This window comes from Populus nigra, chromosome 3, assembly GCF_951802175.1.
Source record: "Populus nigra chromosome 3, ddPopNigr1.1, whole genome shotgun sequence".
Taxonomy (NCBI): domain Eukaryota; kingdom Viridiplantae; phylum Streptophyta; class Magnoliopsida; order Malpighiales; family Salicaceae; genus Populus; species Populus nigra.
In genome coordinates, this window is record NC_084854.1 from 16,842,376 (window position 1) to 16,854,089 (window position 11,714).

The 11,714-nt window shown below is 35.3% G+C and overlaps 1 protein-coding gene across 1 annotated transcript; it reads right to left on the reverse strand.

Moving 5' to 3' along the window:
- Positions 1-6,345: 6,345 nt before the first annotated feature.
- On the reverse strand, positions 6,346-11,010 carry LOC133689641 (uncharacterized). Its single transcript, XM_062109588.1, has 7 exons — positions 10,799-11,010; positions 10,093-10,142; positions 9,811-9,901; positions 8,869-9,701; positions 7,957-8,172; positions 7,813-7,875; positions 6,346-6,853 (listed from the first exon to the last, which is right to left on the reverse strand). The coding sequence occupies exons 1-7, from the start codon at positions 10,812-10,814 to the stop codon at positions 6,722-6,724; spliced, it is 1,401 nt and encodes a 466-aa protein (XP_061965572.1). The 5' UTR covers positions 10,815-11,010; the 3' UTR covers positions 6,346-6,721.
- Positions 11,011-11,714: the final 704 nt, after the last annotated feature.

The following is an 11,714-nucleotide window of genomic DNA, read 5'->3' on the forward strand; positions in this document are numbered from 1 at the left end:
GAGGGGTTATCAATACTAGAACCCTAATTTGTAATATATTTTTTAATTTGATTTCTTTTAAGAGATTTACAGCTTTCTAAATAGGTCAGAAATCAATTTTACAAGGTTGATAAATCAGACTCCTAGAACAAATAGAAGAGAGAGCATAAAATCAAAATTAAACTAAAAATTCAAAAATAAAAAGAAAAATAACAAAATTTACACAAACAACATCTTCTATAGCTATTATGATTGACCCCATTCACCCACCCACCCATAACTTCATATAACTCCCTCCCATGCCTCCCAGGAGGAAGCAATGGCCTCAGATTTCTAATCTCTATCAGTTCTGATCAGTTGACATTAGCCCAACCGAAGACAACACAGTATGCTGTGTTTTTCTCAAACTTATTTGAGATTATTTTATTATTATTATTGTAGGTATTCTAGTTAGTTTACGCGTATCTTAACTAATTTTATAAGCTCTGAAATTAATAACCATATAAATCTTTAATAACCCTGAAATTTATAAAGCTCGAACGAATAATCTCATTAAAAATAAATTTAGATTCTGAATAATTAAATTATATTATTTAAAATTATTTATTTAACTTGCTAGTGTCCCATTTAGACTTGAGCCAATTGACGAAGAATAGAGCAAACAAGATATCCATCCCAGTGAACTGAATCGTGCTAGTAAGCTAGAATTATTGAAGCACAAAAATCCTGTAATGTATATAATATTTGCCGAAGCAGTTTACAATTTTTGTAAAAATTATTTTGTAATTTTCAAAAATAAAATAGAGAAAAGTTTGTCGAGATAATTGAATTAGATACAAAATATCCTACAGGAAAAATTATGGATCACATTTAAATTATGAACTGCGCAAATTGATCATGTACCAGAACACGGTGGAAGCTCCCCCATTGAATCATAAAGATGTAAAGCTTAGATTTTTCTACATTGGTTGGTACATTGAAAAGGAGAGGAGGGTCTAGTTGAAGAGACAAGCTTCGTTGCAAAATCACTTGCCTCCAAAACCCTAATTCATTTCTAATTTGAGTTATTTCAATAGCAAATGATTAATTACAATGACACTTTTCATCATTCACTTTGGAGGAAAATCCTAGTAGAATAACATTGCCACGTTCAAAGTTGTTTTTTTGTACTAAATTACTGTAACAACATTCATAAAACACTAATAATTTTTAAAAAAAAAGTTTTGTTCTTTTAGTATTAAATTATTTTGAAAATAGTATTTTGTAATTTATTTATTTAGTATCAAGGATTTTTTTTTTCTTGATTTCAAATTCTAATATTAGATTTGTTAAAAGTGAGTCTTTGTAGTTTTTTTTTATTTTCTTTTTATTAATTTATTGTGATCTTATAATTCATGTCGCAAGTATAACAAGTTAAGTCAGGTTGACTCAGGTTTTTTTTTTGCTGCTTTTTCCTTTTGATTTTTTTTATTTCATCCTTTAATATTGAGTTGGTTGGAAATTAGGCTTCATAATTTTATTTTATTTTATTTTTTGCTTTTCATAGGGTTATCTTAAACTTATAATCTAGGTCACGAGTTTAGCAATTTGACCCAAGTCGACTCAATTCAATTTTTTATTTCCTTGTTTAATTGAATTTTTTTCATTTTTTCACTTTCACCTTCCAACAACTCAATCTTCTTTATTTTATTTTATTTTTTCAATTTCATTCTCCAATATTAGGTTATTTGAGAATTGGGTTTCGAAATGTTTTTTCAATTTGTTTTATGTTGAGTTATCATGATCTCAGAGATTAGTTTTTTTCTCGATTGTAACCTTCAACATTGGATATTTGTAATTTTTTATAAAGTTATCTTAATCTCATGAGTCACGTCATGAATTTAATAAGTTAACCCGAGTTGAGTTAGGTTTTTTTATTTATTTTTTTATTTAATTATTCAACATTAAATTAGTTGGAAATTAGAGACTTCGTAATTGTTTTCAATTTTTTTTTTTTTTTGGTGAGTTATCATGGTCTTATGAATTTAGAAATAGGTCTTCATAATTTTTTATTTGCTAGTTGTAAAGTTATTTCAATTTCATGATCTAGATCGCAGCTTAACAGGTTAGTTTGGGTTGACTTAGGTTGTTTTTTTTTTAATTGATATTTTTTCGATTTCATCCTGATCTAGTATTGAGTTGTTCGAAATTAAGTTTCATAATTTCTTTCGATTTATTTTCTATGGGGTTATCCCGACCCCATAACATGGGTCACGGGTTTGACAAATTAATCCAAGTTGACTTGAGTAGCTTATTTTGATCTTTTTTAATTTAATATTTTTTTCAATTATGTCCTTCAACAATATTGGATTAATTAGTAATTGGCCTTCATAATTTATTTTTATTTGTTTTATATAAGGCAATCACAATCTCATAACCCGAGTTGTATATTTAACAGGTTAATTATGATCAGTCTAATATGTCGTTGTTTCTATATTTAAAAAATAAATATCATTTAATATGTCAATATATAATATTTCGTTGTCTCTATTTTTTTTTTTTTTTTTGAGATTATGATGTAGGTGAAAAATTCACCTTAGAGTACGGTATCAAATTCAATTATGAGCTTGCATACTATAGAAAGGCTTTTAGATGTGTGAAAGCACTTGAAGAAGATCTATTCTCAATCCAATCAAGCAAGAGCATTTCAACTAGAATATGAAGTTTCTTAATATAGTCAATTTGAGAAAGATATTCAGACCTATTATTAAGGTTTATGGTACTTCGGTCTTAACGAAGACTTTATTATGTTAGCGCATCTGTTAAGTATGTCATAAAAGAGCGTAAAAAGAGTCAATTAATGCAATTCTTGATGGAATTACGCCCGGAGTTTGAATCAGACTGTGCCATCATCATAAATCATCAAAGAATACTGAATCAAATGTCGACGATAACTTCATTTGGATTCTCTTCACTAGGTCTTTCGTTACTCAAATACACATTTGGACAAGAACCATATTCTTTCCTTCAAACTGTTTACTTAATCTTTCTTTCTTTTTCGTAGATGTTGATTAGGCGGGATGTTCAGACTCTCGTTGCTACTACTAGTTGGTGTATGTTTCTAGGAGAATCTTTGAAATGTTGGGAATGCAAGAAGCAAGAACGTGTATCCAAATCATCAACTAAGTTTGAATGTCGTTCCATGTCTGCAACTTGTTCTGAGACTATCTGGCTTACTTGCTAAGCTTGGAGAACAGTTTCAATGTCCTACATCACTTGACGCTGGCAATATAGGTGACAGCAAATACTTCATAAAAAGACGAAGCACATTGAAATGGAGTCTCATTACATAAGACAACTTCTTCAATAAGCTGGTATTATCACTTTATCAGCTTGTGATCGATCTAAATATCATATGTTTGCTACATTCCTAACCCGAAATCGACATGATTTTCTTATTAGCAAATTTGTGCTCCAATCTAATTATCATCCATTTAAGAGAAAGTGTCAATAACATATATCAGTCATGATCTGTAATCATGACAGTATCCTATATCATTATGCGAGTAAATAGCAGTGTAGCTGTCATTTATTGACAGCAACTCCTTTCATATTTAATGTCAGATATTCTCGTGTATAAATCCACTGTTAATTTCAAATATTTATATTAGCAAAAAGCTTCTGTTGTTTGACTGTTGGGTCACTAAGGCTGTGTGATAACTCACATTCCACATGAACAATTTAAGGAGAGGACATACAGATTAATCTATATAATGTCTAATCACCTCAAAGTAACTCTAATCTGTGGTGTTAGTTACTGACATCCTCTGCATATATTATATATACTAAGATAAAAAAAAATTAAAACAACATAAAATAAATTGTTTTGTTTTTCTTCTCAAGTGCTATCATCATAGAGCACCTCAAACAGGAAATCCATTATGTTTTTTTTACTTCATATAGCAATAGTAAATCCATCCACTTAAGAGGTGGAGCTTCCCTATTGATTTCCGCATAGAATATGGACAAAAACTCATTCTCAGCCATCATCATACCTCTTGCTATAAAGTTTAAGGGTGATATTTTATTTTAATCCCACTTGTATTTCATTTTTAATTTGGTATAGGGCTCCATGATTTCTGTTCTTACACCGGATGATACAAACCTAACAAATTAATTTCCTATATAAAGAGTATTTTGGAGTTTGAAATGTGGTTACATACAAGTAAAGGTCCAAAAGCAAAAGGGAGTCGCTAAAGTAGGGAAATGAAGCAAGTGATGGCGTTTATTTTCGCTGTGATGTTCATGGTGGGATCTTGCATGGCAGCACCGAGAAGGGAAATGATCGGTGGAATATACGGGCAAGAGCAGCGACAACATGTTGGGAAGGGAAAAAAAATTGAAGGCAGAACGAGCAAAGTTCACTACCCAGACAGAAACATTGACAACCACCATAGCATACCTAGACAAAACTACAACGACTGGGGTGCTGGCAGCAGTGGCAGTTCTCAAGGAGATAACGGCGATGATGGGAGTGGGTAATTATAGCTAGCCAGCCATGCCTACATGAATATCTTATAGCTATATGATATGTGTGTATATATTTACAACTTAATAGGTTCCTACAGGCTCTTGCTCATGGCATGAGAAATGACTTGCATGCATTTATAGCATGTATAGCGATTTCCCAGTCCTGTGACTCTTGTTGCCATGTTGTTTTCTTAAACTACTTGCTGCTGTGGATAGATAATAGCAGAGGTTTGCTTGTATGATAACATCTCCTATATCAAAAGTCATGTAGGCTCCTGAAACCTGGAATTATTGTTGAAAGCGAGTTTTCATGTGAGAAATATGATGGAAATCAAGATTAATTATATGTTATTAATTAAAGAAGCATTATACATATCATGTAGTCGATGATAGCTATGAGCCTAGCATCACACTTGATGCCAGAACCAGATTGCCGAGATAGGATGGTATACATCACGACTAACAGTGAAAGGTTTCCACTTCGAGAGAACTTGAACTTGGACCGAACTTGAAAGGGAGACTAGAGAGAGCAGAGAGCCATTATTTCATTAAACCAATAGCTCCACTTTTTCTAAGAAATCAGAGCTTGGGAATCATAATCAACCTTATTGTTGGACCCAAAGCAGTTTCGATTTTTGATACTGGAGTAACCAGGCTAGTTAGCCAGGCACCCCTGGCCCCATGGGCAACGGATTTCCACGAGATCAGGCTGCCTGTTGCCGCCCCGGAGCCACTTCAAGGCTCTACCAGACCCCTTTCCTTCTAACTCCATTTAATTTCAAACTTGTTACAATATCACAGCTAGCCATAACTTGCACACACAACTTCGTTCTCTCGTGAAATGCCAGTAGGACAAGGTGACATAACTGGTTTTAGTCTAAATGATTTGCATTTTGTTTTCTTATATAGGGTGAGAAAAAAAACTCAGAAAAAAAAATGAATTGTAAAAAAAACCCAATTATAAAATTTTAAAAAGATATTCGGTTTACTTCAGTTTTAATTTTATAAGACTAAATCAAAATAACTGAACTGAGCTCAACCGATTCAAATGAGTAATAAATAGAAAAATTTTCTTTCCAACCCTAGTTCCCTAGCAAACCAGCTCCCCACTCCCTCTCCTTCACTGGAGCTAGCAAACCAGCCACCCCTCCCATACCGGACGTTCCACCTCCTTACTCCACGGCTTGCAAACCAGTCGCCCCTCCCTCCCATATTTGACCTTTAATCTAAATCAATCCCGGTCAAATGAGTCGAAGAGTCAGCACTCATCAAGATTCTACTCCATCAAGATTCTACTCCAAGTGTCACGGCTACAAGTTTTACAGATCCAATGCGTAGAAAAAAGACCAATCTTCTCTCAAGATCCTCAACATTGATAGATTCAGGACTTGTAGAGGAGCATTCTTGATGCGATCTGACCCTTATGGAGCTGAAAATAACGAAGATGAAACATCCACACCAATCTCATCAAGCACCTGGTTAGTGAGCTCCCTTGTTTCCTCTTCAGCCTTGTCTTGTCTAAAGTCCATTTGCTTGTTCATAGCCACCGTTGCCTGAAATTGAAGAGCTGGCATCCAATGCCTGTGGATGAGTAGCGACGCCTTTGATTTCGGTTTTTCTGGTTTTTTTTATAGATCAACTAAACCAAACCGAAAATTGATCATTTGGAACTGGTTTTAAAATTTTAAAAAAACAAAATTGGCATGGTTGTTTTCGAGTAAAAACTAAAAAAGATCACCGCTATTCTTCCATTATGTTGTGTACCTCACTGTCAATCAGCAGCATTAGGACAACGGATGACTGGGTTGTCGGCAGCACATACCCAAGATGCTATGCAATCACAAGAAACCTAAAACATTATAAACTAATACCTGCTTAGCATAAGACTGCAGGGAGTCCCTTCAAATCGGCTCCCCTTGGAACACTTAATGCACAAGGGGCGATAATCTGAGACAACGCTACCGAAGTTTTCTACATGAAAGGCATTGCGAAAGAACACTGGTTCAAAGACCAGCATGCCTTCCAGCCCCTATTACAATTGAAAATTTGGGCCCACTGTCACATTGGAAAACAATCATCAAATTCTGTGATCAAATATTTTTAAAGATCTGTGAGTAAGATGAGCATGTGCCCGGCCAGAAAAGTAGGAAAAGAGGGACTACTGATATCCAGCCTTTTAAAACTAAACCCCCTACTATGATTTAGGACAGATCGATGAAGTGATTCATTGAGTTCAGTTCTTCCTGCGGATGTATCTCCCACCAGGACTAAACCTTGGATATGGATGAAGGGAAGCTAGCTCACGGACTCGGCGAAACACAGAACTTGGTAATGAACGCACCACATCCTTCAGCTTTTCCTTAACCTGCATCAACCACACCAATTTGGTTGCTCCCCATCTTTGGATAATATACTATATTAACTTTACCATAATACTAGCAATTATTCTTGCAGGAGCACCAAAAAAGTGTTCACAATTCGTGGACATTTTATCAAGCAGTCATGTCCGTACTGAATGACATGCATTTCAACACACACAATAGTGTGCTTAAAACACACAAAATATTGTATTGCTCATTCAATTCCACATCTCGGATGCATTTAACATAGATTCTTGACTCTTGACCTACTGTCCATGTAGACCAAGAGCCAGAATTAACACCATATGTAAAATTTACCAATCCTGCCTCCATTTCCACACATAAGTGGCACAATAGATAGATGCAGAACAGTGAGTGTCACCCTAGTAAATTCAATACATGGTGCTGTCCGATACAAGTTAAGGGAAACAATGATCCACAAGATGAATAATTAACAAGTTAAAACTCATTAAACACCTATACCCTATACACTTGACATTTGCAACCTTGAATACATTCACTGGATAATATAACACAAGTTTCTTCAAAGTCAACTATATATTTTAAGCACAACAATATTTTGAATTGACGCTTCATTTGATTTTGGAAGCCAGCACAATTTTTTCCAATTGATTAAATGTAGATGAGCTTGAGGAACTACAAGCCTCAACAAATTGAGAAGAACCACAGCCAATCAGGTAAACCTCAAATATAATCAGTTATTGATAAATGGAATGCAGAAAACTAACTGGTTAGTGTTCTATTTTTATTCTGTTTTTGGATCATGAAATTCCCGTAGGCATGTAAGAAAAAATGGATTAAAGATATCATGGATACTAGTTAACCACTAATTTGGCTACTATACTCAAACAATCATGTTGCACTCGTATTAAGGCAATCTAATTAATGGAGAGCAGAAGCTCCACTCAAAACAAATCTCCAGCAGGAAAAAAAAAATGCTAACCTCTTTCTTGTTTGATTTTCGTTTCTGTGCGCCGCTAGCTCTTAAAAGATTCCGCCATTTGTCCTGCAGAGCTTACTGTTAGTAACCAGATTGGAATCATGAAACAGGTGGACTTCTTTAATTGGATGAAGTGCTTGAGAATACCCTCAGATCTATTGGAGTTCGGTAAGCAGTTGATGAGAACATGAGCTTCTTTATATCAGTCCACCTTCCAGTTCCATACTGAGCAATACCATCAATCAACTTCATCACCTCAGGAGTGGTCCACATTCTTTGATGCTTCCTTCTGTCATTGCTCTTCTTACATGTTCTTTTCTTAACACAGTCATCTTCAGACTCATCATCTTCGGATTCCAGAAACTGTTCAGGAAAGGCAAAGGTTAGTATAAAAATTCAAAAACTCTTACCAATCAAGGGTATTTCTAAGTGAAATTCATGATCAAAAGGGAAAAGTAAATTCAATGCTCAAGAGAAGTTTTTATTAACCAAATATCAGGTGACAATCTTTTCATCTGATTTCTGAATCTTTAACCTTTCACTTGCAGTGCATTGATGCACGGCAGTGTATAATAAAAAGATGCATTTCATTGTAGGAAAATATCTCCAGTGTATATGCTTTCAGAAGAGATTCCACCTCTGTTGCAGCTGATGCACGACTATCCTCAAGCACAAGGAAGGAAAGGTTACAGTAAGTTGATGTCCAGCACAAAACTAACCACTGTTTCCATCAAAATTGTCATAACCAAAAGCAGAACATAATAGATGGAAAGGACCCCATCTCGTTGAGAACTCAAGCTTGGAAACGCCGAGTCGAGTTGGGATATAAAGCCAGGAGTGAAAACACAAGCAACAGAAATTTTTTGTCTATGAAAGGCATCTCCATGCATTCAGTTCAAAAGCTGCCACATGCACACTTGCAAACTGCCAAATGTCACAGATACATGCAAACACATGACATTTGGCACACAAATGAATGCAAGAGAGTGAGAGGGTATAGGATTTCCATTTCAAAGAACTAACAGAATAGGTTCAAGAAGATGAGAATTGTTTCCCTACCGAAAGAGGCAAGGATTTCTTTGGACGCCCTCTCCGTGGTCGAGATTCAAATGTTGCTTGAGCACTGGGTCCAGTTAAGGACAACTCCTTTGGAGCAAATTTCACTGCTCTCACTTGATAAGGTTCATTCTGAGATCTAATACTCCAGCGTCTACCCTTTGAAATAAATGAAGGATTTGTTCGTCTTTCAGAGACAGGCTTTGACCTTAGATGTAAAGGTTCATCAGTGCCTTTAGATGTTGCTTGAGTAATATTCTCACTAAAAGGCTCCTTGGGAGTACATGTCAATGCTCCCCCACTATGAAGTTCATCATGAGATCTGATCTTTGGGCGTTTATCCTTCAAAGTGGCAGACAAATCACTTTTTCTTTCCATCACATGTTTTGCCTTGGGATCTGAAAGTTCTTCAATGTACCTCTTTGTAGGCTTACGCAACCTCTTCTGTCTGACTGATGTACCAGCTTTGGCAGCTTGAACAACTTTCTTTGCATTTTTACCAGATACGAGACTTATCAAAGGCTTTGCATCATCATCCAACTCATCAAGGTCCTCTATATCATCTGAAGTGGGGCACATACTATCCTCACCTGGTTCTTGACTATTCCATTTGTCACCAGAAGAGCAACGTAATTTACATTTGACTGTCTTGTGATGCCAACCATTTTTGCTTTCAAATTTTGGAATAGTTGCTGTTGACGATTCTGACATCCCAACAGCACCATTACTACTTCCACTGCATCCAGGGGATTGACTTTCTGAACTCGAGTTTCTTAACCGTGATCCTCCACGTGGAGTATAATCCAGGTAAGACACCTTCTCAGCTAATTCAATATCTGCATTCAACAGTTCCAAAAAAGAAAAAATCCATTCAAATATTTAAATCAATGCATCAAAATTGACACCCAGTTGAGGATCATTAGGTGTTTAAGCCACGAGATTTACCCAAAATAAAATCTTCATATGCCCCGGAGAAATCATTAGCTGCATGAATATCATCCACCTCATCAACTTCATCCAGGAATCCATCAAGAACCTACTAAACAGTAGTTCATCAGAAGATCATGATGCCCATAAAATTATTACCAGAGATAAAGAAGTATAAAGCTAAGCACAAAATGTTGTAAGTTTAGCCTGAGAAACAAGAGAATATACTTATTTTCATGAGAAAAAAAGAGTAGTATAAAAGGGATTTTGAAACAAGTATTGACAAGGAGAAGCACATACTCCAAGATCCAAGTCATCTGGTCCTTGAGTAATATTTGAATGCAGCCCACCTAAGAAAACAGCACCAAAGAAAAAAGATCATCATCATTAAAAAGACTAATGGAATACCTTCAAATATTTAAGTAGACAAAAAATCCAGAAAAGCCACTAGTGTTCGCAACATTAATGAAAGGTTCATATACAAGATTCTAGTCGAAGCATATCTAAGATTTTAGAGAACACATAATGTAACAATGCAGAGGCATGTTTAGAAAGTAAGGCAGAAAATGCTTTTGAGTGAAGGATGCACAGGTGGACAACCAGGACAAACCAAGTCACAGAAAACTCCTAACTGAATGTCTCAACTTTGAATAATGACCTTATCCACAAAACATACAATTTTTTAATATGAGTAAATCATCTGAAGTTCTCTGCTTTTTTACCTCAGCTTTCCCAACATTAAGATATTCCTGGTCTGGACAGGATAAAGAATCACTTTGGGATTGGGTATTCAGAACCCCAAGGAAAACAGGCAAGAACTTTCTAGCCATCTTTTATCACACTAGAAAAAAAAAAAAAGGAACCATCTTTTTTTAATTCCTATGTACTGGTCACATACTTTACACACATGCATGTGTGTGTGTGCACACTGGAGACATAAAGTAGTTTTTACAAAAAAAAAAAAAAGCATCAGCAGAAAGAAAGCAATAAGCAGTTAGAAAATTACCAATATTTTTTCTCATGCCATCATTAAATCCATATGAAAAACCATCTGTCTCTGAGCATTTTGATGAATTCTCCTTGCCCAAACATAACACACCATCTACTGAAACATGATCAGTTTTAGGTTCCGCAACTGAGTGCTGTACTTCAATTGCTTCATCTTCTAATGCAGGAGCAAAGGAATCATCTACCTTTACCTAACAAAAGAAAATAAGAAACTGTTGTAACGACAACATTGACACGGATTTTTGAGGGGAAAAAAAGATGCAGAATTACTTGTATGAGAAAAATAGCCTGTTAACAAGAAACATCAGCAAAACCATGAACCAAGGAAAAGTACATAATATTACAGAAGGGTTATTCCAAAAGTATGTCACCTATATGCCATGATGAACAGAATGAAACCATCAAGAAAATCATATTGCAACACACCTCCCGTCATCAATTAAAATGGCACAATACCAACCAATACGTCAAATAAACACACAATATCACACACAGCCTCAACAAAATCACTTTTCCCATATAACAAACAAGATGTCCGTCCAGCAATTGTTGAATCCAAAAGGGTCAGCAGAGCAAGGTACAAAGATTTTCCCAACCACAAACACTTTGTATCATTTGATTTTGACATCAGCACATTTAATGGAGAGGAGCCCACTGCCCACATCACCAATTTGAAGAAATATTGAAAAACAGTAACCCACTAACTATTTAATTTCTGTAAAACATTTGACTATTTTTTCCAACCTAAATCCAATAGTTTGACTGACACGTAGCCAACCTCTTCTGTCTTTGTAATTAGTCCAGATTATCAAGTAAATCATTACCTTCAACATAGCAACCAGAGAAAATGGATGGGGAAATATCCTTCAGCATAGAATGATTCCAAGCATTTCAGAGAACAATATTATGACAGT

Bases quoted from the DNA above. Each gene is read 5' to 3' on its own strand.
- LOC133689641 (XM_062109588.1), bottom strand. The intron at 7,876-7,956 runs GTATTCTCAAGC...TAAGCTCTGCAG, and splicing joins GAACTCCAATAGATCTGAGG to GACAAATGGCGGAATCTTTT. The intron at 6,854-7,812 runs GTTAGCATTTTT...TGGTTGATGCAG, and splicing joins GAAAATCAAACAAGAAAGAG to GTTAAGGAAAAGCTGAAGGA.